Here is a 27,489-nt window from a genome sequence, read left to right on the forward strand (position 1 = left end):
AGGGAGGGTCTTCTGATTTGGTCAATGGTCAGGGACAGGAGGATGTGACTTTGAGTGAGGCACTAAGGGGATTGAGAAGGTACAGGTAGTGAAGCCTCAGCCTTTGCAATTATCTAACAGGTTCAAGGTTTTTGCAGCCTGTATGGATCAAAGCGGGGGCTGCAGGGTGGAGGAGCAAACTGACCAGGGCACCATAGTACACAAAGCCATTCAAGCCGGGGGAGTTAATAGAAACGTAGTGGTAGTAGCAAACTGGGGAATTGACACAGTTCTCTACAGCCGAGAGCATGAGTCCAGATGACGGTGTTGCCTGCCTGGTGCCAGAGTTCGGGGTATCTGCTCTGGGCTGGAGAGGAACTTGCAGTGGGAGGGGGATGAGCCAGTTGTCATGGTCCAGGTAGGTACCAACGATGTAGGTAAGACTGGGAAAAAGGTTCTGCTTAGGCAATATGAGCAGTTAGGGGCTAAATTAAAAAGCAGAGCCTCAAAGGTAATACTTTCTGGACTATTGCCTGAGCCACAAGCAAATTGATATAGGGTAAATAAGATTAGAGTTAAACATGTGGCTCAAAGATTGCTTTGGGAGTGATGAGTTTTGATTCATTGGGCATTAGCACCAATACTGGACAAAGTGGGAGCCGTACTGTTAGGATGGTCTTCACCTGAATTGTGCTGGGACCAGTGTTCTGGCGAATCATGTAACTAGGGCGGTAAAGAGGGCTTTAAACTAAATAGTGGGGGCAAGGGATGATGTGTAGGAATATATATGATTAATTAAAGAGAAAAGACAAGACAAGAGAGCAAGGTAGCAATAAGGGAAATGATAATCAGAGTGTGACAGGAAGGGACAGAGAGTAGAATTAATTGGGGCTTGTGAGAAAGGCATAGCGATAATCATGGGTGATTTTCATCTACATATAGATTGGATGAATCAGATTGGCAAAGGTAGCCTGGAAGATGAGTTCTTAGATTGTTGTCAGGACAGTTTCTTAGAGTAACACATTCTGGAGCCAACCAGAGAGCAGGTTATTCTAGATCTGGTAATGTGCAACGAGACAAAATTAATTAATGACCTCATAGAAATAGCACCCCTAGGTAGCAGTGATCATAACATGATTGAATTTCTCATTCCATTTGAAGGAGAGAAGACTTAAGTAAGGGCAATTATGAAGGTATGAAGTCAGAGCTGGTTAAGGTGAACAGGGAAACTAGGTTAAGGGATAGGTCAGTAGAGATGCAGTGGCAGACATTTAAGGCGATTATTTCATAACACTCAGCAAAGATACATTCCAGTGAGAAAGACTCTAGGGGAAGCATGCACCATCAGTGGTTAACTAAAGAAGTAAAAGATAGTATCAAATTGAAAGAAAAAGCATACAATTCTGTGAAGATTAGTGGCAGGTCAGAAACAGATTATAAATAACAGCAAACAGTGACTAAAAGGTTAGTAAGAAGGGATAAGTTATAGAGTACAAGTGAAAGTTAGCTAGAAATATAAAAACAGATAGCAAGAGAGTTTACAGGTGTTTAAAAAGGAAAATAGTAAGTAAAGTGAATGCTGTCTCTAGAGAGAGTCTGGAGAATTAATATCAGGAAAAAGGAAATAGCAGATGAACTGAACAGATATTTTGCATCTGTCTTCACTGCAGAGGATACAAATAACATCCCAGAAATAAGTGCGCATCAAGGGGTGAAAGGGAGGGAGGAACTTAAAACAATTACAATCACTAGGGAAAGGGTACTGAGAAAATTATTAGAACTAAAAGCTGACAAGTCCCCAGAGCCTGATGGATTTCATCCTCAGTTCTTAAAAGAAGTGGCTGCTGAGATAGTAGATACATTCCCATTTAGTAGTCCCATTTAATTTTTTTCATGTCCAAACAAATAGCCATTTGATTTGTTAAGCACCAAAATTCCCTAGATTCTGGAAAAATCCCTTCAGATTGGAAAATAGTGAATGTAATTCCTCTATTCAAGAAATGAGGCTGACAGAAAGCAGGAAACTACAGGCCTGTTGGCTTAACATCACAGAGAAAATGCTGGAATCTGTTATTGAGGAGGTTATAGAGGGGCACATAGAAATTCTCAACGCAATCAGGCAGAATCAACATGGTTTTGTCAAAGGGAAATCATGTTTGACTAATTTATTAGAGCTCATTGAGGAAGTAACAAACAGCGTGGATAAAGGGGAACCTATGGCGTGGCGTACTTAGATTTCAAGAAGGCATGTGATAAGGTGCCACATCAAAGATTACTACACAAAGAAAGAGCTCATGGTGTACAGGGTAACATATTAGCATTGATAGAGGATTGGCTAGCTAACAGGAAACAGAGAATGGGCATAAATAGGTCATTTTCAGGTTGGCAAGATGTAACAAGATGGAGTGCTATGAGTATCAGTGCTGGGGCCTCAACTATTTACAATGTATATCAATGACTTGGATGACAGACCGAATGTATAGTTGCTAAATTTGCTGATAACACAAAGATAGGCAGGAAAGTAACTTGTGAAGAGGACATAAGGAGTCTGCAAAGGGATATAGATAGGAAAGTATGTGGGCAAAAATTGGCAGATGGAGCATAATGTGTGAAAATGTGAGCTTGTTCACTTTAGCAGGAAAAATAAAAAGGCGGCATATTATTTAAATGGAGTGAGATTGCAGAACTCAATGACACAGAGGATCTGGGTGTCCTAGTACATGAATCACAAAAATTTACAATGGCACGTGATTAGGAAGGCAAATGGAATATTTCAAGGGGAATGGAATATAAAAGTAGGGATGTTTTGCTATAGTTGTATAGAGTATTGGTGAGACCACTGTCAAGAAGATATAATAATTCTCATAATGTTATTGGAATTTATTGTAAAATAGAGTAATAGTGGGATGTGTGTGTGTGTGTGTGTGTGTGAGAGAGATTTAGTTGAATTAGAGGCAGCTAGTCTGAGTGCTTTGATCTAAGGAGAGAGGTTAGGTTTGAAATGTTAATTAGATAAATATGTGGAAGTTTCGAAACATGGGTGTCAAGGGTACATTTGCATTTTGAAATAAATCAGGCTAGGTTGTTTTCAAAGGAGGGGTGAAATGTGTCATCTAGCCAGATGAAGTTTAGAAACGGTGTGTTTATTTTTTTCCAAAGATTGCTGGTGAAACTAAGTGCTTTGAGAGGGTTTATCAGGGAGATGAAGTCCAAAGACATAGCGAAACAATAGGTATTTGCATTCAAAGAGGAAGATATGTATAAAGAAGGAGCAAGGGCTGTGTGTAGGGGAAGGCATTTTTAAGATCTTACAAGTGTGTGAAAAAGCCTTTAGCATCTATGTCTCAAGCTGCTGCCTTCAAAACACTAAAGTTAAGAAAACTCTCTTGGAAGTCGACTTGTTCAGGGTATCGTGTTTCTTTGCCTGGGTCTTTTAAAATCTGTGTGTCTTACTGTTGCCTTAACGCAAGTGTAACTGGGAGTTAGATTGATTAGGGGGTTTAGAAATTATCATTGTAGTAACATGTAGATCTAAGTATGTATTTAAAGTCATTTCTTCTATTAATGTTTAATCTGGTGTTGTAAAAACCCCATAAGACTTGGTAGTCTTATTACTACTGAATTCAGGGCACGCATCTCAAAATTTATACAAATTGCAAAACAAGTTGTGGCAGTGTTTCAAGTTTCCCTTTGGGATTTGAACAACTCAGCATTTACCATCGGCTGTGCCATAACACCACGTTGAGCGTACTATGTACAGTTCTGGTCTCCTTATTTAAGAAAGGATATAATTGCGTGAGAAGCAGTTCACAGAAGGTTCACTCGACTGATTCCTGGGATGAAAGGGTTATCTTATGAGGAAACGTTGGACAGATTGAACTCCATTGGAGTTTAGAAGAATGAGAGGCGACCTTATTGAAACATAAAATAAGATCCTGAGGGGGCTTAACAGGGTGGATGTGGAAAAGATGTTTCCCCTAGGAGAGACTAGAACTAGGGGACACAGTTTTAAAATAAAGGGTCTCCCATTTAAGATGAAGATGAGGAGAATTTTTTTCTCTCAGAGGGTTGCGAGTCTGTAGTACTCTCTTCCCTGGACAGCGATGGAGGTAGAGCCATTGAATATTTTTAAGGCAGAGATTCTTGATGAACAAGGGAGTTAAAGGGTATTGGGGTAGGTAGGAAAGTGGTGTTGAGGCCATAATCAGATCATCCATGATCTTACCACAAAGCGAAGCAGGCTTAAGGGGCCAAGTGGCCTACTCCTGCTCTTAATTTGTATGTTCTGTATGTTAGCTATCATGCAGATCGTGAGTCTTGTACACTAGATAGGTGCGAGAAAAGTTATGAGAGGGGCAGTATCAATGAAAAGAGCAAAATAAAATGGAATTTCTCAGAACCCATCATTGTTATTACTCCAGTGCTTATTGCACAGTAATAAATGCCTTACCTGCATTTTTTTCTCATGATCACTCTCATTCACTAGTCCCGTACTGCTGACACTCTCACTTCCATCAGCAGTTACCTACAGAAATACATCAAATGCAATTGGATAAAATGCTAAGAATGGTTAAACAATGATATAACTTATGTCTAATTTTTTTACTTCTCACAACTACTGATATCTACCCAGCTTCCTGCTATCTTACTCCTTCAGTACCCAACAATACTAATATTCCTCTTGGACTCAGGAGTTTCAATGGTGCTTCTCAGGAACAATATTGGCAGGTTACTTCAAGACTGCAAACATATTTTTGAACATTATACCAAACATTAAAAATTAAGGAGTATGTAACAACCTTAATGCAAGTCAGATTGAGACATCAAGTGATGTTACAAAGTTGACATTTAAACAGACACTTACCTTTGTGGCATACTGCTCAAGTGCACTGATGGTCTCAGGATCTACTGTGGTTTCTCCTGTGTGTAGTCCTGTCAGGGTACTATCAGCTTGAACGGTAAGGATGGTATCAGATTGTGGAACTTGTATTGTATGGTGAATATAGGCAGTAGTTCCATCTTCCAACTGAACTGCTTGTACTGCATTTGGATCATAGCCATCTTAATCATAAAGACAAGAAAGGCAGTAGTGAGTAACCATATTTTCCTCTTATAACAACTTTACTGTAAATTGTTTAATAATTTACCTTTTGGTGTATGATGAATAAATGCAGTTGATCCATCCTCTAGTTGGACTGCCTGTCCGTCCTCAAAACGCAAACAATCTCCTGCAAGTGGACAAAGCCAGCACAAGAAGTTTTTTAATAACTTATTTTAGTTATTTTGAGTTATTACGATATAAATGGGGCAGTTGCACAATGACTCAGCAGATAAAGGTATCAGCTTTGCTGTTACTAAGCCATTCACATGTGTCATCATTGTATATGTTAATGCAATTGAGCTACAGGGAAGAAAAAAAGTCAACTTGTGCATCTGCTCCAGGTAGCTATCCAATAATATCTAGTATAAAGCTTCATGTGTGTTATGCAAGTAGGACAAGATTGTTATCCACCGTGATGTCTTCCACAGCCAACAAGCTTACCAATACATACTATCTGGACCCAAAAGTAAAGAATGGCTAAAAAATGGCTGTCCATTACATAAATATATTGAAACTGACTTCTTTTTGACACCCATGTAATGGTCCCAAGTACCTACCCCATTTCAAATTATCAACAGGTGAGACAGCAGTGTAGCAGCAGTATCATTGGATTATTAATCCGGAGGCCCAAGATAATGCTCTGGAGATAGGGGTTCAAGTCCCACCATGGAGGCTGTCAGAATTTGAATTCCATTAATTAATGAGATTTGGAATTGAAAGCAAGTCTTAGTAATAGTCACCATGAAACTATTATTAATTTTGTTAAAAAGCAATCTGCCATCCTTTCCTGGTCTGGCCTACATGTGACTCCTTACCCACAACAAGGTGGTTTACTCTTAACCACCCTCTGGAATGGCCTAGTGGCCCACTCAAGTTGTACCATCCCACGACAGAAAGACTGCAGCTGTTCACCACCTTCTCGAAGGCAAGTAAGGATGGGCAACAAATGCTGGCCCTGCCAGCGACACCCACATCCCATGAAAGACATTTTAAAAATTTATAAATTCTACATTTTATCTTTCGAGATTAGTTTTAACAACAGCGAGGATTGCAACAATTTAACGTCAGCACTGTGTGTGTGTTTAGGTTTTCTGAATGGGAGCATCTCCAATGGGAAAGGAAGATGTCATATAAAAACAGAAAATGCTAGAAAAACTCAGCAGGTCTGGCAGCATCTGTGGAGAGAGAAACACAGTTAACGTTTTGAGGCTGTATGACTCTTCTTCAGAAGAGTCTCTGAAGGAGTCGAAACGTTACCTCTGCTTGGTGCAAGGTATCTGGTAGCAGAATTTGGACTTCAATTCAAAACCAATGACTACTCATCTTTCCTCATTTTAGGTTCCCCCTTGACTCCTGCACAATTTCCTGGCCCAAACAACAACAGCTGGCAAGTGACTATCTCCAGAGTCATCTGCTATTCATTACTGTATTCCAAGCTACGTCCTTATGTTAACTAAGCCATCAGTCCTTCACTTTCTAATTCACTGCATAGAATTAGTGTAATATTTTATGTTTTGTCATGTAGAGTTTAGGAGAATTATGATTCTTATGGTTATATTCGAAATATTGAGTCAGTTTCTCTTCTGGTTTTGACTATTTGAAAAAATGTTCACAGCTAACAATCAGTTTGCTGTCAACTTAAGTTGATATCTAGCAAGACTGGGATAATTTAACCAACATTTTGTATGCATTAGTTAATCATCACTCACCTGATTTTGGTACTGAAACTTGTTGGACATACGCTGTAGAACCATCCTCTAGTTGAATCATTTGACCATCAACTAACTTCCCATCTGAAACACATCAAGTATCTCTCATCATGTTGGAAAATGCAGGTTCTTTCAAGCGCTCAGTACGTAAATCTACCTGTGGTTGCATTGTTGAGCAATAACTATCAGGAATGCTCCAGCTACTAACCTGGTTCAGGTACCTGATTTCAATCAGAGCAACAATAGGGTGTTAAAATTGGCCACTGTATTCCTAGGCTAAAATGACTAGAAGAAAATCAGTAAGCCTTCCTATTCATGATCAGTGACTCCTGCTGGAAAGTTGGTGAAGGGAGAGGAGATGCCAGGTGTGTTTTAATGCCCACTATTGTTAAATAGCCTGCGTACATTTGATGTACAGATTCACTCAATTTAAGGTACTCAAGGGCAACGGGTGCCTGTGGAATTGTATCCAGTACTTCACAGAGGAGGACAGAAAAGTGGACAAAAATCATAAGTGGCAGTGGGGGGTGGATGAGGGGCGGGGAGGTGGTGGTGGAGGGTTGGGGAATACTATTTAACGTTTATACAACTGGTACACATTTAGTTCCTTAGGTGTTAAAAGTCTTGCGTTTAACATCATTCTAGAATAAAGTTAGAGCTGTAAGCAAAATTATGTCAAAAGGCCAAATTATGCAAACTACACATTGATTAAATAGCAGAATTGCTGTAAAGTTAGAAATTCACCATGAAAGTCTACACCTTTAGGATTGTGTTGAATATATGCTGTAGTCCCATCTGCAAGAGTAACAGCTTGTAAACTCACACCGTCCATATTTTCCAATCGATCACCATCTAAATAAAAAGACATATTACTGTCCAGAACAGGTACATTATAAGGCAATTTTGTATATAAATTCAACAATCTTCTTCCTACATACATCCATACACAAGCAGTCATACAGTAATAGGGCCATTGAGGGAAAGGCTATTGGAAGAAATTGAGCAGCAATGCTTACAAACACCTTGATTTATAGTGTATTACCATAACATTTGTGATTCTGTACCCTTTCAACTTTCAAAAATAAATGTTATTTTTCTTTCCCTATTAGGTAGATCTTTACTACACAGCATACCTCTAATTTTGCCAGTGCCATTTTTGACATGGAGTCCAAGGATGAGAGAATAGTCTACAGTACTGTGCTCGCTAATTTCCTACACAAAGGGAAACTCAACATATTCCCCGGAATACTTCACTGAAATCAATCTGCAGGCATAAATCTATGGCTACCATACCATAGCGAAGTGCCTTGAACCACAAAGCTAGCCACTGTAGCATCCCTTTAAATTTCAAAAATAAATCCATATTAGTTTGCTTTAGTGGGTTGGTTATCTTCTGTTCTGTGTAAGGATACCTGAATTCATCAACTGTTATACTATACAAATGAAACACTGTCTGAGACAATGCTTGCATCATTTACATAAACGCTGACTAAAATATCTGCCAATTAGTACTGTCAGAACTTGTAATCATGTCGTTCCATGTTCTTTCTATGGGAGATTAGTGAATATTTGCGTTCTTAGAACAACAAAGAATTTATGTCAGAAATTAGGGCAATATCTTTTAATTAAATAAGTGCAAAAATTGATCCCTATCTTTTCTTCACCCCCCACCAATAACTGAGTCAAACACAGAGTTGACAACAAATGGTGTTTTGCCTTTCCTCCTTTCATCCGTTCTCACAGTGGTGTTAACCGTTTTGCCCAGGCAACTGGAAACAGATGTAAGAGGAAATGTGGTGCACATTATACTTGAAAGGACTCTACAATACCACAGGAAACAATAAGACTGAGACAAGAGCTCACCAAAGCTTAGACAGCACCTTCCAAGCCCATGACTACTACCATCTAGAAGCACAAGGGCAGCACACACATGGGAGCACCACCACCTGTAAGTTCCCCTCTAAGCCACACCATCCTGACTTGGAAATACATCATTATTCGTTCACTGTTGCTGGGACATAATCCTGGAACTCCCTCCCTAACAGTACTGTAGGTGTATGGTGCCTACACCATATGGACTGCAGCAGTTCAAGAAGGCAGCTTCTCATGGGCAATTAGGGATGGGCAATAAATGCTGGCCTAGCCAGTGATGCCCACATCCCATGAATGAATAATAATAAAAAACACTGGGTTGAATTTTATGCAGCCCATTGTGGCAGGAACCATGGTGGCCGGGCCCACTTAATCAAGAGAATGGCCCCTTGTCAGTCTCCCGGTGGCGGGAAAACCTCCCTCGATTAAGTCCAAGGGGAAAGGAACTAACAGGGGATTCCCAGCCACTGGCAGTGGGCTCTCAATTAGTCCCATTAATGAACTAATTGCCAACCATTATCCCTGAACCTACTGGAATTTAGTGGTGGCTCAGGGATTAAATGGAGGTGCAAGGGTCTTCCTCAACCTTGGAAGGTCGCCCAGCAAAAGCTGTTGGGTTTGCTAGTGGCCTTCTGGGATGGGGTATTGGGGCTCCCTTACTATCAGGAACTCTGTGCTCGATCAAGGGACCATGCAACAGGCAGAGGGATGGCTGCGGAAAGCCACTCCCTCTCCCTTCGTTTCTGACCCCACCCCGCCTTCACATACGTGAGACCACGATCCTGAACCTTGGGTGGGTGCAGTGCCGGCAGCAGCCATTGCTTCCGCTGGCACGGGCGGCATGAGGAGCTGCTGGACTCTGATTGGCCAGCAACTCTCAGCGGACGAGGACTTCAGTCACAGGGAAGGTTTGATGACAGCCAATAAAGTGCCCTTCTGTTGGTCCTCCCCTATAGAACTAATAAGGGCTCCTCACCGGTTCGGTGACCAGTGGGTGAGACCACCACCGGCCTGACAAATTCGCAGTCATTGCTTTAAATTACACAGACATAAATAGTGAAACTAAGTGAATAATATTTTACCTGGTAGAAATCACACTGTTTCATTCACTGATTTCTGTTTACTTATTAAGCCTATTGTGTTGTTACATTGGTTATTTAAGAAAACACCATACTGGTTATGAAAGTTGCCTCCTATTCTTCTTCCAAATCATTGGAGTGAACCTCAACCTGAAAAATGTTTAAAAGATAGCAAAAATAAAAACTGTAACATAACAAAGGTCAATACTTGTAGTGATTTACCTGTTACTGCCACAGCTTCCGTTAGGCACAGTGTGACATGCTGACCATCGCCCACTCCCTGGAACTCTGCCATACTTTGGGTGTCTCTGTTTATCTGTGCCAATAACATATCTGATGAAATGACATATGATTAGAATTAATGGGCATCACCTATTTCCAACAGGAACACAAAATCTCATCACAAGTAGTCAACTAAAGACAAAATGTAGATTTCTGTTAAAATCATATCATCAATTAGTAGGAATAAAGCTGGACTTTAAAAAGTTACAAGGATAAAACAGATTATGAAATCTGCAGTTTATTAGGTTTCAATTGTAGTTTTAAAAAATCTGCTAGTTGTATAACAAGAGCGCTCATGCAGCAATTTCAACCAGATGTCTCATGCTAAATATCACCATGTTCAGCTTTCTTTCTGAAACATTCCTACACAGTGAAATTGAAGAAAAAGAGATATAGGATACTAAAAGAAATAATCTAATAATAGACCAAAATTTAGCACTTATGATTCCCCACATGGAGAGGTTCAATACATTCAGCTAAGCCATCAGGGGGAGTACCTAGCAGACATTGAGGTGGTACATGGGTAGGGGAAAAAAGAAATGGATGCATAAAAAGCCATACCAGGCACTTCTGCATATTGCTTAGTGGTCAGCTCACAGCAGCATTGATAGAACAACTGCCCACCCTCCAGTCAGGGAATGGCATATGCTGGGTAAGGTTACTTAAAGACGTAGTAGGCAAGTAAATAACTAAGTTCTGTAGACAGAACAACTTGATTTCTTTCAAATCATTAAAACATATTTTGCAATTCCCACAAGTAGCAAGGGGCTTTAATAATATGCCAAATTAAACAATATTCTGTTAAACTGAAATTATTATTTCAAAGTTTAAATTTCCATATAGGTGTTTTACACTTTAATCATGTTTATTGATACCCTAACAGAATGTCACAATTGCTTCTAAAATAAATTTTCTTACAACAGCATTACTTAAACTTCAGCTCTCTGAAAATGATCAAAAGCGCCAAAATAAATTGTTCTGGCACACAGCTGCAGTTTTACAAACTTTTTTCTAATCTCTTAAGCTTTTGTTTCAAAAAGGCTGATTACTACATGGCAGCTTTGGTTAAGACCAGCAGAACAGGTCACAAATTCATTTTTACTGCTTGGAACCAATGATAGGTAATTCAATTTACCAACACGGGATTACTTTACGAAGCAAATAAAGCAAAGAAAAACCTACAAAATGCAGTTTTTCATGCTCTACTCAATTTTTCGAATCATGCAGCCTGTTGCACATCCTTTTCCCATAGCACTTTCTAATTTCTTTATTATTAACTCTTTGTTAGTTATAATCCCTTTGTGTAAAACAAGAAAAAAGTTTCCTTAGTTGTGGATTTTGGTGAGAGAAGAGTGATTGCTGAAAAGAGGGGATGTTGTTGAAGTTTTTCATCTTGCACTCATCAGGACAAATGCAAGAATGCCAAATTTTAAATAATCACAACAATTTATAGAAGGGGAGATGATTGGTTGGCAAGTCGACTCTGATAGGCCGAGACATCGCCATAGAGAAAGCAACAGAGAACTATAGGCACCTCAAGCTCCCAAGTAATCCAAAATGGGTGCAAAGTGTGAACATATTCCTTTTGTTTGCCAAGAACGGGATGAAGTATGAAGGTATGTCGCTTCAAACGAGCGTAAATGAGCCGTGTTATGAGCTTGATTACCTTAAATTGCTCGTTAGGGTAGCTATTAGCACAGTCAGGATTGTTCTGTAAGTGCTCCCCAACCATGGAAGCACATGTAACAGTAAACGTTTCCTTTTGGATTTTGCAAGTTGTCATGAAGTTATTAATGTATATAATATTTTGAAAAATATTTTTCTTTTAAAATAGAGGTTTAGTCTGCAGGTGTATCTTAACTGGATTAAAGCCAGATAGTCTGGGTGCTTTGATGGATACTAGTTTTGATATGTAAGGGAGATAGCGTGCATTTGCATTTTTTGAACAGAGCATTCAAGAAGTGGGGTGAAAACTGACACCTTTCTAGCAGCTACCAAACAAACATTTATATTATTAATAAAATTGATACTATGAAATGGGTTTCATTGTTAAAAAGTGAAGTTCAAAGAGGCTGGTGAGACAATGAGAATTTGAATTCAATCAGTGGTGGTAGGTATAACTTCAGTAGTTTTCAGGTGCGCAGAGCAGAGGCAATGGGAGATCAAAAGGCAGCTGCAAGCCTCCAACTGGCTCCACAGCAACCAAAGTGAAAGAATCTCATTTTGAATTCATAAGGTGAAAATGCTTTGCCTGTTGCTTGGTTAAGTCTATGAGTTGCCTTAATGGAAATTAGTTTGGGAATTTGTTAAAAGTTATGATAGCAGTAATTTGTAGCCATGTGTATATATATTTTTAATCTGTGTAAATTAATAAAATGTTTCCTGCAGTTTAATGTAGAACCTCAAGAACTGGTGTCTGATTCTTGAATTTAGAGTCGCATCTCAAACATAACACTTAAAGTTATAGGTTATGACAGTTGTTTAAAGATTCCCTCTGGGGTTTTTAAATAACTCTGCTTTACCAACTGCATCAGTCATAACAAAGCACAGACTGGCAGATTACAGTCTGTACTCTCCCTATTACGAACTGAAGGAACATGCTATTTGATTCGATCTACCAATTGCCAGGATGTACAGCCAATGTACGTGGCATCACACCAGCACAGAAATTAAGACACTATGTTGCTCAATTGTGGTAGGCAGAACTCCTTTTAGATTGATGGCAGCATCCGGTTAGCAGAAAATACCATTCATGTAGCCACTGCATAGTAGCAGCATAAAACGACTTAATAACTGGTATTTTCCACTAACAGGATGCTGCTGTCAGTCCAAAAGGGCATTCTTCCTATCACACAGAACCTTCCAGATACAGATCGATCTCAGCAGTCACCTACATACCCACCGCAATCCTACCATACACCCCATGATCATCTTCGTCTTGAAGAATGAACAAGAGAAACTGTGGAGAACCTACACCACACATCCTGCTGTAGTAAAGGCAGCCCACACCACCTTCTCAAGGGTAATTAGGGATGGGCAATAAATACTGACCATGCCGCCGTCTCTCATATCCCATTAATCTATTGTCAGTATCATATGCAGCTTGCACATCTCTGGCATATTTATAAGGGTGTATTGCCTAATTAGAACTAAAGTCCAGGGGTTGGATTTTCATGTTTCCATTCATATCGGAACAAAGATGGGCAAGCTTTAAAAACGGTGGACAGATCCCGATTCCAGGATTCCCGCAGCTCCTTCTCATTGCTGGTAATTTTTAGTGGTGTGGCTAACAAGACCACATGCAATACTCCCAGCCTCTAATGTAGTAATCTCCGGATTACTCCCAGTGCCACGTACCAGTGAGTACAGAAATAGGAAGATAAGGCAGATGAATGCGTGGCTGGAAAGATTGTGCAGGAGGGAGGGCTTTAGATTCCTGGGACACTGGGACTGGTTCTTGGGGAGATGGCACCAGTACAAGCCGGACAGGTTGCACCTGAACTGAGCTGGGACTGAATTCCTTGCGGGGCGTTTTGCTAGTGCTGTTGGGAGGGCTTTAAACTAATGCGGCAGGGGTGTGGGAACCAAGAAAAAATATTAGAGAGGAACACCAGGGTGCACAAAATACTGGGAGGGACAGATAGCACTAGTACAGAGAATAGTAAGTTAATAGGTAAAGTCGGGGTAAGGGAGAAAGTAACAAAATATAAATCAGAGTTACTATGCATGTATCTGAATGTACAAATTATAGTAAATAAGATTGGGGAGTTACAGGCGCAGATTGCCATGTGGAAATATGATGTTGTAGTGATAGCAGAGACCTGGCTCAAGGAAGGGCAGAACTGGGTGTTAAATATTCTCAGGTACAAGGTGTTCAGGAGAGATAGGAAAGGAAGGAAAGGAGGGGTGGCAGTATTAGTTAAGGAGAGCATTGCAGTGGTGGAGAAAGAGGATGTCCCAGAGGGTTCAAGGACAGACTCAATTTGGTTAGAGCTAAGGAACAAAAAGGGTGCAAATACCTTGCTTGGTGTAGTCTATAGGCTGCCAAATAATGAGAAGCATGTAGAAGAACAAATCTGCAGGGAAATTACAGAGTGATGCAGGCATTAAAGAGCAGTTATAATGGGGGACTTTAATTACCTGAATGTAGACTGGGACAGTGGTAGTGTAAAGGGTGGAGAAGGGCAAAAGTTCCTAGATTGTGTTCAGGAGAATTTTCCACAGCAGTATGTATCCAATCCAACAAGAAAAGACACACTGTTGGACCTGGTTCCTGGAAATGAGTTGGGCCAGGTAGAACAAGTGTCAGTGGAGGGACATTTTGGACATAGTGATCATTGTATTGTACGCTTTAGGATGATGATAGAAAAGGATGATAGGCAATCCAGGGTAAAAATAATTAACTGGACAAGAGCTGACTTTGATGGAGCAAGAACAGAGCTGGGACAGATAGACTGGAATGAAAGATTGGCAAGAAAAACTGTAGCTCAACAATGGGCTACCTTCAAAAAAACAATTGGTTCGGGCACAGTCAAGGAATAAAAAGGAAAGGAAGGGCAAACAAATCCAGAGTTCCCTGGATGAAAAAGGAGGTTGAAATTAAGATAAAGAATAAAAAGTGCGCTTATGATGGGTGTCTGGTAGAAAATACAATTGAGAACCAAGAGGAATACGGAAGGTTTAGTGGGGACGTGAAAAAGCATAATAGAGAAGCGAGGAGGGATTATGAGAAAAGACTGGCAGCCAACATAAAGGGGAATCCCAAGCTCTTGTATAGGCATATTAGACGGTAAAAGGGGGAGTAGGGTTGATTAGGGACCTAAAAGGGAATTTACATATGGATGAAGGGGCCATGGCTGAGATATTAAATGAATACTTTGCATCTGTCTTTACCAAGGAAGTAGATGTTCCCCAGGGCATGATGACAGGTGAGGAAACTCTGTCACTAGAAGGGTTCAAAATTGATAAGGAGGAAGTGTTGAATAGACTGTTAGTGCTTAAAGTTGACAAGGCACCGGGACTGGATGAGATGCATCCAAGGATATCAAAGGAAGTGAGAGTAGAAATTGCAGGGGCACTGGCCATAATCTTTCAGTTTTCCCTGGACTCGGGGGAGGGGGGGGGGGTGGTGCCAGAGGACTGGAGAATTGCAAACATTGAGTCCTTGCTCAAAAAAGTTTGTAAAGATAAGCCTAGCAATTACAGACCAGTCAGTTTAACTTTAGTGATGGGAAAGATTCTAGAATCAATTATTTGGGATAGAATTAGTCGTCACATGGAAAAATATGGGTTGATAAAGAAGAGCCAGCATGGGTTTCTAAAAGGGAAAATGTGTTTAACTAACTTGGAGTTTTTTGAAGAGGTAACAGGAAAGGTTGATGAGGGTAATGCTGTTGGTGTGGTGCACATGGACTTTGAAAAGGCATTTGACACAAAGCCACACAACCGGCTTGTGGGAAAAGTTATTGCTTATGGAATAAAAGGGACAGTAGCAATGTGGATACAAAATTGGCTCAAAAATGGGAAACAGAGAGTAATGGTCAATGGATATTTTTCGGGCTGGAGGAAGGTTTGCAGTGGAGTTCCCCAGGGGTTGGTATTGGGACCCTTGCTTTTCCTGATATATATTAATGATTTAGATCTTGGTGTGCGGGGTCAATTTCAAAGTTTGCAGATGATACAAAGCTTGGGATTGTTGTGAACTATGAGGAGGATGGTGTGGAACTTCAAGAGGGCATTGTCAAGTTGGTGGAGTTGGTAGATGAAGTTCAATACGAATAAGTGTGAGGTGATGCATTTTGGTAGGATGAACATTGATAGGCAATATAAAATAAGGGGTGGAATGTTGAAGGGGATGCAGGAGCAGAAAGACTTGGCTGTACATGTGCATAGATCATTGAAGGTGGCAGGACAGGTGGAGAGAGCAGTTAATAAAGCATAGAGTATCCGGGGCTTTATTAATAGGGGCATCAAGTACAAGAGCAGGAAGGTTATGCTGAATTTAAGTAAGACCCTCATTAGACCTCAGTTAGAATATTGTGTACAGTTCTGGGCACCATATTATAGGAAGGATGTGAACACATTGGAGAGAGTACAGAAGAGGTTTACAAGAATGGTCCCAGGGATGAGAAAATTCAGCTACGAGGATAGATTGGGACTGTTTTCCTTGGAGAGGAGAAGGCTGAGAGGAGACTTGCTAGTAGTTTTCAAAATCATGCGGGGTGCTGGACAGAGTAGATGGGGAGAAGCTGTTCCCACTCGTAAAAGGACCAAGAATGAGAGGGCACAGATTTAAAGCGAACTGCAGAAGAAGCAAACGTGACGTGAGAAAAAACTTTTTCACACAACAAGTGGTTCAGGTTTGGAATGCGCTGCCTGGAAGTGTGGTGGAGGCAGGTTCAACTGAGGCATTCAATTAGATGATTATTTGAATAGAAATAATGTGCAAGGGTAGGGGGAAAAGACAGGGCAATGGCACTAGGTCATAATGCTCATTTGGAGAGCCAGCGCAGACGTGATGGGCCAAATAGTCTCCTTTTGTGCCATTAAGATTCTGTGACCTTGCCGACTCCATTGTGAGGGTACACACTTCAGACTCTCAGCAATTTTGATGGATGCAGGCCGGCTTTTGAAGGAGGCGTACTTCGCAGCAGCTCAGAGGAGTCATGAATCATGAAGGAAGTCTAGTCTGGTGTCAGGAACCTCTGAACAGGTTAGTTCAAAAGTTGCTGTCAACTTCAGGTCATAATGTAATGCTGTATGATAAGTTAAATACGTTTTAATGCAGTAATCAATGATGGGGCTTTATTCTTAAAAGTGGACCATTAACCAAATTAATTTACCGTTCCATTTACCACATAGACTGCAGCGGTTCAAGAAGGCAGCTCACCACCACCGCCTCAAGGGCAATTAGGGATGGGCAATAAATGCTGGCCCAGCCAGCGAAGCCCACATCCCATGAATGAATAAAAAAGAAATTGACCAGCATTGTGAAAGTGAAAAAGTGTTCAGATGTATTAGAGTATCTTACCCATTGGATAATGTGCTCTTTTGCATTGAACAACAGCGATATTCAGATTTGACTGTGTCAATTGTCCCCTGCGATTTAATATTTTCATTGAATGACACCTCAGACATCTGTTCCACTGCTTTTAAGCTTGAACAGGTTTTTTCTAATTCATTCATGGGGTGTGGGCTTTGCTGGCTGGGCCAGCATTTATTGTCCATCCCTAGTTGCCCTCAAGGAGGTGGGCAACTAGGGATGGGCCTTGATGGTGTTGAGCTTCGAGTGTTGTGGGAGCTGCACTCATCCAGGCAAGTGGGGAGCTGCTTTCTTGAACCGCTGCAGTCCATGTGGTGTAGGTGCACTCACAGTGCTATTAGGAAGGGAGTTCCAAGATTTTGACCCAGTGACAGTGAAGGAACAGTGATATATTTCCAAGTCAGGATGGTGAGCGACTTGGAGGGGAACTTCCAGGTGGTGGTGTTCCCATCTATCTCCAGCCTTGTTCTTTTAGATGCCTTGGTGAATTCCTGCAGTGCACCTTGTAGATGGTACACACTGCTGCTACTGTGTGGAGGGATTGAATGATTGTGGATGTGGTGCCAATCAAGTGGGCTGCTTTGTCCTGGATGGTGTCAAGCTTCGAGTGTTGCGGGAGCTGCACTCATCCAGGCAAGTGGGGAGTATTCCAACACACTCCTGACTTGTGCATTGTAGATTGTGGACAGGCTTTGGGGAGTTAGGAGGTGAGTTACTCGTCGCAGGATTCCTAGCCTCAGGCCTGCTCTTGCAGCCACAGTATTTATATGGCTAGTCCAGTTCAGTTTCTGGTCAATGGTAACCCCCAGGTTGTTGATAGTGGGGGATTCCGTGATGGTAATGCTATTGAACATCAAGGGGCGATGGTTAGATTCTCCTTGTTGGAGATGGTCATTGCCTGGCACTCGTGTGGTGCGTATGTTACTTGCCGCTTATCAGCCCAAGCCTGGATATTGTCCAGGTCTTGCTGCATTTGGACATGGACTGCTTCAGTATCTGAGTCGTCGCGGATGGTGCTGAACATTGTGCAATCATCAGCGAACATCCCCACTCCTGACCTCATGATGTAAGGAAGGTCAATGATGAAGCAGCTGAAGATGGTTGGGCCGAGGACGCTACCCTGAGGAACTCCTGCAGTGATGTCCTGGAGCTGAGATGACTGACCTCCAGCAATCAGAACCATCTTCCTTTGTGCTTGGTATGACTCCAACCAGTGGAGAGCTTTCCCCCATGATTCCCATTGACTCCAGTTTTACTCGGACTCCTTGATGCCATACTCAATCAAATGCAGCCTTGACGTCCAGGGCAGTCACTCTCACCTCACCTTGGGAGTTCAGCTCTTTTGTCCATGTTTGAACCAAGGCTGTAATGAGGTCAGCAGTTGAGTGGCCGTGGTAGAACCCAAACTGGACATCAGTGAGCAAGTTATTGCTAAGCAAATGCCACTTAATAGCACTGTTGATGTCCTCTTCCAACACTTTACTGATCGAGAGTAGACTGATGGGGCAGTAATTGGCTGTGTTGGATTTGTCCTGCTTTTTGTGGACAGGACATACCTGGGCAATTTTCCAATTAGTCGGGTAAATGCCAGTGTTGTAGCTGTACTGGAGCAGTTTGGCTCGGGGCGTGGCAAGTTCTCGAGCACAAGTCTTCAGTACTATTGCCGGAAAATTGTCGGGCCCATAGTCTTTGCAGTACCCAATGCCTTCAGCCGTTTCTTGATACCACGTGGAGTGAATGGAATTGGCTGAAGACTGGCATCTGTGATGCTGGGGAACTCTGGAGGAGGCCGAGATGGATCATCCACTCGGCCCTTCTGGCTGAAGATTATTGTAAATGTTTCAGCTTTATCTTTTGCACTGATGTGCTGGGCTGCCCCATGATTGAGGATGGGGTTATTTGTGGAGTCTCCTCCTCCAGTGAGCTGTTTAATTGTCCACCATCATTCATGACTGGATGTGGCAAGACTGCAGGCTGAGCTCTTTAACTGACAGCTCAGCCATCTGTTCCCCTGCTTTTAAAATTGAACAGATGGCCGAACTCTTCAAATGACTTCAAAGGTTTTAATGTATTCAGCTCTGGATGTTTTGCTTATACAGCTGTGCAATGGAATCCTGTTATGAATGTTTGGCTGAGCTCCAAACTCCGCTAATGGATTCAGCCCAGGGGACTCAGTTTTTATTTTATCTTGACAGCTTTATGACCATGAAATAGAATTAATTTCATGAAATTATTTGTGAATGACTGTTTGTTTATCTTGACAGTTTATGAGCATTTTAAATACTTTCCAATGTTATTATAGGGCTCAAGAGTCCTGTACATATTGGATACTGGGTGAGTGGGTGTGGGGAGTGAAAGGGGGTTTGGTGGTATGTCAGTGGGCAAGGGGGGGGTCAAGGAGCTGGGGAGATGAGGACAAGTGGGCCTCATACCCATCCACAGAACTATATCCATAGATATTCCACTGTCTACTTGCTCAGAAAAATCAATTAGTCTTGTCATGTTAGACATGACCTACCCTTCACAAATTCATTTTGGCTCCCTCTAATTGGTTCAAATTCCCAAATGCTCAGATTCTCCGTTCTATTTATAGTTCCAATAATGTCCCCACAACAGACGTTAAACTAACAGGTCTATGATTTTCTCATTTCTGTCTCCCAGTGTGTTTAAATAATGGAGGTACATTTGCAATTTTCCAATCTAAAGGGACAACTCCTGAATTGACAGAACTTTGGAAGATTGGAGCTAAAGTATCTACAATTTCATCACATACTGCCCTTAAAATTCATGGGGTAAGAACCATCAGGTCCTGATGATTTGCCAGTCTTTAGCACCATTATTTATTTTCAATACTTCTTCTTGCTTACATTAACTTTAATATGTTCCATTAATAATATGTCCCCTAAAGTGTCAGGTTTATTATCCTCTTCCTCCACTGTCATGACTGTCAGGAGTACTTATTCAACTATTCTGTCGTTCCCTTATTTTGATTTGCAATACAAGTACCCTTTGTTTTTGGTACTCTTTTTTAAGCAACTAATTATATTTCAAAAGAATTATAAACTTTGCTTCAGCAAAGAGAATTCCACATTCTAATCACTCTCTGTAAACACTTTTTTCCCCTAACCACTCCTTTAATTCTTTGTTGTTAACTTGTCATAACTCTTCATAATCTTGAAGATCTCTATCAGGTCACTGCTTAACTTTTTCAGGTTTAGTGAGCAAAAGGTCCGAACTTCTCAAGTCCCTGTTCATAACCATAACTCCTCGTCCCAAGACTGACCAGATAATAGCAAGTCTGACATTGCACATGAACTGAGGAAAAAGGTTGCTTCTGATTATTGGTGACTAACTCCTGCAGAAAATAATTCCTGCATGAATAGTAGGTAAGGATCTAGCTTGGTGATGGGGCACCCACATAGATAAAAAGGTCACTACCACCAACATGTATTTGCATAACACCTATTTCATTGTGAATTAGAGGAGAAAGAAGTACCAGAATGACAAATGAGAATGAATTTAGGAAACTGCAGGACAAAAAAATTATTGCAACAATGGTTCGCAATTTGCTCCCAAAGTAATGGTGGATTGAATGGTGTTGCCATTCTTAATGTGCAGTTATTTATGGCAAGGAAGAAGTGAATAGCAAATCACCACAAGTTGCTGGACAATTTATGCCGATCCACCATTAGCCTTGTAAAAACGCCCTCAATCTCCATGAGTTTCATGAAGTTGCTGCATGTGGTATTAATTACCTATTAAACTTGCCACAAAAAGCTATGGTGAGTCCTGAGCAGCATAAATAACTTTTTACTGTGGAGATTTAATTTGCTGCAACGTCAACCAACCGCTCTAACTCATAAAGGAAACAAACTAAATTGTGGAGTCTCATTCCGACAAATAGTAAATTGTTGTTAGAAATTTTAATTTAAAATTTACGTTTTAAATTGTCTTACTTTTTCCTTTCTGTCTCTTTATTCACTCTTAACAAAATCCTTCTTTCCTGCTCTTTATTTATCTTTCTGTACTTTATTCGATTCTAATTTAATCACTCCAATCACTTTCTTCCTCTATTATGTATTCTGTAGCTTTCTCAATTCTAAATCTCATTGAAAATGCTTCAGAGGCAAAACTGTAACTACCCAGGGCACATCGTGACATGCTCCGCTCCAGAAAGTCTGGGTCAGTGGGTTTATAAGTGACTACTGAAAGGGGTTGGGGGGAAGGGAAGTTCCAAGGTGAAGTGGTTGAGAGCAACATTCCTCAGCAGAGAAACTCCATTACTTCCTTGTATAAAGACAATTATTTTGCTCAGAAATTGCCGTGGAAAATCAAGTCAACATCAGCAGTAAATAGCGTAGTGTGGTGCTGAGTGGTAAAGTCCATAAAATGATCAGGTTTAATTCAGGGCCTGTGCTCAGCTAGTTCATTTCTGCATTATGGTGTGATGCCAACCTGTACAAGCCATGAACAATCCTAAATTTAATCCATAGTGTACTGAGTTTATTGATCTGCTAGATGCCAGTGCAACAACAACTTACATTTATATATCATCTTTGGCATAGTAAAACTTCCCAAGGCATTTCATAGCTATATTATCAAATAAAGCTCAGCACTGAGTCACATAAGGGGATAATAGGGCAGATGGCCAAAAACTTGGTCAAAGAGTTGGGTTTTAAGGAGCACCTTAAAAGGAGGAGAGAGGGGCAAAGCAATTTAGGGAAGGAAACTCAAAGCTCAGGGCCTAGGCAACTGATGGCACAGCCACCAATAGTGGAGTAATTAAAATTGGGGATGTGCAAGAGGCCAGAATTAGAGCAGTACATACATCTCAGAATCATAGTCATTTATAGCACAGAAGGAGGCCATTTGGCCCATCGAGACCATGCCAGCTCACCATGGAGGAATCCAGTCAGTCCTATTCCCTCGCCATGTCTCCATGGCTCTGCAAGTTTATTTTCTTCAAGTGCCCATCCAATTTACTTTTGAAATCCTTCATCGCCTCTGCTTCTACCACCCTCGTGGGCAATCAGTTTCAGGTCATTATGGCTCACTGTGTAAAAAAATCTTCCTCACATTCCCCCTCCATCATTTGCCCGAAACCTTAAATCTGCATCCCCTGGTCTTTGTAATGGTAACAGTTTTTCCTTGTCTACCTTATCCAAACTTGCCATAATGTTATACACCTCTATCAAATCACCCATCAATCTCCTTTGCTCAAAGGAAAACAACCTTAACTTCTCCAACCTAACCTTGCAGCTAAAATCCCCTAGCCCTGAAACAATTCTTGTAAATCTCCTCTGCATCCTCACATCCTTCCTAAAACATGGTGACCAGAACTGGAAGCAATACTCTAATTGTGGCCTAAGCAGAATTTTATAAGGTTTAGCATAAATTCCCAGCTTTTATACTCAATGCCTCCATTTATGAAGCCCAAGGTCCCATATGCGTTGCTAGCCGCTCTCTCAATATGTCCGGCTATCTTCAATGATCAATGCACAAGAACCCCCAGGTCTCCTTGTTGCTGTACACTCTTTAGAACTGTGCCATTAAGTCTATATTGCCTCTTCCTAACCCTTCTGCCAAAATACATCACCTTACACTTCTCTGTATTAAATTCCATCTGCCACTTGTTTACCCATTCGATTAACCTGTGCCCTGCTGCAGTCAATCAGTATCATTCTCACTGTTTGTCACTCCTCCAAGTTTGGTATCATTGGAAAATTTTGAAACTTTACTCAGTATTCCAATATCCAAGCCATTTATATATTTCAAAAAAGCAGATGTGCTGGCACTGATTCTTGAGGAACACCACTGTCTATCATCCTCCAGTCTGAAAAATAACCATTTACTACGGCTCACTGATTTCCGTCCATAAGCCAATTTTTTATCCAAGTTGACACTGACCCTCCTATTCCATGAGCCTCAATTTTGTTAGCCAGCCTTTTATGTGGTACTTTGTCATACACTTTCTTAAAATCCATATAGACAACATCCGTTGGACTCCCTTTAACAACGTTTTCTGTAACTTCTTCAAAAAATTCAGTTAGATTAGTCAAGCACGATCTGCCTTTTACAAATCTATGCTGGCTATCCTTAATTAATTCAAACCTCTTCAAACATCTGTTGATGTTTTCTCTGATCATTGTTTTGAAGACCTTACCCACCACTGATGTTAAACTGACTAGCCTGCAGTTACTAGAATAGAGGTGCCGCATTTGCCACTCTCCAATTCTCTGACAAATCCCCTGTATCTAGGGAAGATTGGAAGGCTATGGCAAGTCCTTCACGAACCAAACACTTTATTCACTCTTAAGTATAGCCAACTTTTTCTCAGTGCCTCCTGCCTCTCAATTTCCACACCATCTATTACCACTACCATTTTCGCTTCTACCAATATTTTGTCAGATTCCTCTTCCTTAGTAAACACCAATACAAAGTGCTCATTAAGTATTCTAGCCTTGCCCTGTGCCTCTAAGCACGTATCACTCATTTGTTCCTAATAGGATCCACTCTACCTCTTATTACCTGCTTACTATTTACATGCTGGGAGAAAATTTTTGGCTTCCTTTTTATATTCACTGCCATTCTATTCTCATATTCTCTCTTTGCCAGACTTATTTTCCTCTTCACTTCCTCTCTCAACCCATTGTATTTGACTGGTTCTCATTTGAAGATTTCGCCTGCCACATATCATACACCCTTTCTTATTATGTCATCATATTCTCTATCTCCATCATCCAAGGGGCTCTAGTTCTGGCTCATCTACCATTCGTCCTTGTTGGAATGTACCTAGCCTGTACTTGAAGCGTCTGCTTCTTAAAGATCACCCATTATTCCACTGTTGTTTTTCCTGTCAGTCTTTGGATCCATTTTACCCTGGCTAGACCCCTTTTCATTCCATTAAATTGGTCCTCTTCCAATTCAGACATCCTACTTTAGATTGTTCTTTGCTCTTTTGCACAAGTCGAAACCTTATGATACATTGATCACTCTTAACCAAGGGTTCCCTCACAGGCACTTGGCCCACCTCATTCCCTAGCACCAGATCCAGCAATGCTTCCTTCCAATTTAGACCGAAAACTTTCTGGGCAAGGAAACTCTCCTGGAAACATTTCAGAAATTCCCCCTCCTCCTTGGGATACTCTAACAGTATCCTAATCGATACTTTGAGTAATTAAAGTCCCCCACTCTATAATTCTTGTACATCTCTGTATTTCCCTGCAGATTTACTTCTCCATCTCTCACTAGTCCAACAGAGGGCACTGGTGAGAAGTGACTGAAGCATTCTGGGAGAAGTCAGCGCCATCACCACAACTCAGGAGGGAATCGAGGAGAAGGACTCTTGCACTCAACATTTGAAAAAGACCGCAGATCTTGAAGGCAAGTCAGATGACAAAGAGCGCAGAGATTGAAGGCAGGTCAGTTGAAAAAGAGCACGGAGATTGAAAATAAAAGGAAGGGAAGCTGAAGAGAAGCGGCCAGCCTGTGAGCGGCCAGTGGGCGAGTGGCCCAGTGAAGGAGTGGAGCTTTGAGGCTTTGGCTCGAGAGGCTTAAGCGAGCAGAGGCTGAGTACGAGCTTGCTCCTAGTGGGGTAGGGCCGGGTAAGTTCCTTTTAAGTAAATTAGGAGTAGGTAATGGAGGCAGCAGTTGGGGCAGTCGAGTGCTCCGAATGCAGCATGTGGGAAGTCATGGACAGCACAATTGTCCCTGATGACTACACCTGCAAAAGGAGCTGGATGAACTTCGGATCATACGGGAGGCAGAGGCAGTAATAGACAGGAGTTTCAGGGAGACAGTCACCCCTAAAAGTCAGGAGGCAGGCAGCTGGGTGAATGTCAGGAGAGGGAAGGGGAATAGACAGAAAGAGCAGAGCACCCCTGTGGCCGTTCCCATCAACAATAGGTATACCGTTTTGGATACTGTTGGTGGGGACAACCTACCAGGGACAAGTTGTAGTGGTCGCGTCTCTGGCACCGAGGCTGGACCCTCAGCTCAGAAAGGAGGGAGGGAAAAGAGGAGAGCAGTAGTGATAGGGGATTCGATTGTTAGGGGGACAGATAGGAGGTTCTGTGGGAGAGATCGAGAATCCCGGATGGTCTGTTGCCTCCCTGGTGCCAGGGTCCGCGATATCTCGGATCGAGTTCTCAGTATTCTCAGGAGGGAGGGTGAGCAGCCAGATGTCGTGGTCCATGTAGGGACCAATGACGTGGATAGGAAGGAGGAGGAGGTCCTGCAAAGAGAGTTTAGGGAGTTAGGTGCAAAGTTGAAGGATAGGACCTCCAGGGTTACGATCTCAGGAGTGCTACCCGTACCATGTGCTAGTGAGGCTAGAAATAGGAAGATAATGCAGCTAAATATGTGGCTAAGGAGATGGTGCAGGAGGGAGGGGTTCATGTTTCTTGACAATTGGGCTCTGTTCCAGGTAAGGTGGGACCTGTTCCAACGGGACGGTTTGCACCTGAACTGGAGGGGGACTAACATCCTTGCGGGTAGGTTTGCTAGTGCTGCTCCGGGGCGTTTAAACTAGATTTGCAGGGGGAGGGGAACCAGAGTGTTAGAGCAGATAGTGAGGTGGAGGAGGATAAAGGTCAAGCGAGGATTGCATGTATAGACAGAAATCAAGGGTCCGTATGTGATAGAAATGTTCTCAGGTGCATCTATTTCAATGCAAGAAGTATTGTCGGAAAGGCTTAGGGCGTGGATTAGCACGTGGGATTCCGACATTATTGCTATTAGTGAGACTTGGTTGCAGGTGGGGCAGGACTGGCAGCTCGATGTTCCGGGGTTCCGTTGTTTCAGACGTGATAGAGGGGAAGGGATGAAAGGGGGAGGAGTGGCATTACTAGTCAGGGAAAATATCACAGCTGTGCATAAGCAGGACAGCCCGGAGGGCTCATCTACAGAGGCCATATGGGTGGAGCTGAGGAATGGGAAAGGTGTGACCACACTAATAGGGTTGTATTATAGACCGCCCAATAGTCAGAGAGAATTGGAGGAGCAAATCTGTAGAGAGATAGTAGACCGATGTAAGAAACAGAAAGTTGTGATAGTAGGAGATTTTAACTTTCCACATATTGACTGGGACTCCCATACTGTAAAAGGGCTGGATGGCTTGGAGTTTGTTTGAAGGAAAGTTTTCTAAATCAATATATAGAGGTACCAATGAGAGAGGATGCAATACTTGATCTCCTATTAGGGAACCAGACAGGTCAGGTGACAGAAGTATGTGTAGGCGTGCCTTTTGGGTCCAGTGACCTTGGGTCCAGTGACCACAATGTCATTAGTTTTAAGCTAATTATGGATAAGGATAGGTCTGGTCCTCGAGTTGAGATTCTAAGTTGGAGAAAGGCCAATTTTGTGGAAATGAGAAAGGATCTAGGAAGAGTGGATTGGCATAAGTTGTTTTCTGGCAAGGATGTGTTCAGTACGTGGAAGGCATTCAAAGGCGAAATTTTGAGAGTGCAGAGTTTGCATGTTCCTGTCAGGATTAAAGGCAAAGTTAACAGGCATAGGGAACCTTGGTTTTCAAGGGATATTGGCGATCTGGTTAAGAAGAGAGAGGTGTATAGCAGGTATAGGCAACAAGAAGCAAATGAGGTACTTGTAAAGTATAGAAAATGTAAGAAAATACTAAAAAAGGAAATCAGGAAGGTAAAAAGACGAGGTTGCTTTGGCAGGTAATGTGAAGGTAAACCCGAAGGGTTTCTACAAGTATATGAAGAGTAAAAGGATAGTAAGGGACACAATTGGTCCCCTTGAAGATCAGAGTGGTCGTCTATGTGTGGAGCCTCACGAGATGTGGGAGATCTTAAACAGTTTTTTTGCATCAGTATTTACTCAGGAAGCTGGCATAGTGTATAAGGAAGGAAGGGAAACAAGCAGTAGTTTCATGGAACATATAGAGATTAAAGAGGAGGAGGTGCTTGCTGCCTTACAGCGAATAAAGGTAGATAAATCCCCCGGGCCTGACATGATATTCCCTCGGACCTTGAGGGAGACTAGTGTAGAAATTGCAGGGGCCCTGGCAGAAATATTTAAAATGTCCTTAGCCACGGGTGAGGTGCCGGAGGATTGAAGGGTAGCTCATGTTGTTCCGTTGTTTAAAAAAGGCTCCAAAAGTAAACCAGGTAATTACAGGCCAGTGAGCCTGACATCAGTGGTAGGTAAATTATTGGAAGGTGTTCTGAGAGATCGGATATATAATTATTTGGACAGCCAAGGGCTGATTAAGGATAGTCAGCATGGCTTTGTGCGTAGTAGGTCGAGTTTAACGAACCTTGTAGAGTTTTTCGAGGAGGTTACCAAGAAAGTAGATGAAGGAAAGGCTGTGGATGTTGTCTACATGGACTTTAGTAAGGCCTTTGACAAGGTCCCACATGGGAGGTTAGTTCAGAAGGTTCAGACACTTGGTATCCATGGAGA

At 41.8% G+C, this 27,489-nt stretch overlaps 1 protein-coding gene across 4 annotated transcripts in view; it reads right to left on the minus strand.

Moving 5' to 3' along the window:
• The window catches only part of znf143b (zinc finger protein 143b), a 94,588-nt gene that overhangs the window by 49,758 nt on the left and 17,341 nt on the right, over positions 1 to 27,489 (minus strand). The window contains exons 2-7 of one of the 4 annotated variants that reach the window (XM_078549176.1): positions 9,963 to 10,073; positions 7,534 to 7,641; positions 6,790 to 6,873; positions 5,127 to 5,207; positions 4,844 to 5,040; positions 4,430 to 4,504 (exon numbers count right to left, since the gene is read on the minus strand). In XM_078549176.1, coding sequence (XP_078405302.1) covers positions 4,430 to 4,504; positions 4,844 to 5,040; positions 5,127 to 5,207; positions 6,790 to 6,873; positions 7,534 to 7,641; positions 9,963 to 10,073 — 656 coding nt within the window. The remainder of the gene's footprint in view (positions 1 to 4,429; positions 4,505 to 4,843; positions 5,041 to 5,126; positions 5,208 to 6,789; positions 6,874 to 7,533; positions 7,642 to 9,962; positions 10,074 to 27,489) is intronic. The other 3 variants (XM_078549172.1, XM_078549174.1, XM_078549173.1) reach the window with 3 other exon arrangements.

The sequence above is a fragment of the Cetorhinus maximus genome, chromosome 9 (genome assembly GCF_964194155.1).
Source record: "Cetorhinus maximus chromosome 9, sCetMax3.hap1.1, whole genome shotgun sequence".
Classification (NCBI taxonomy): Eukaryota; Metazoa; Chordata; class Chondrichthyes; order Lamniformes; family Cetorhinidae; genus Cetorhinus; species Cetorhinus maximus.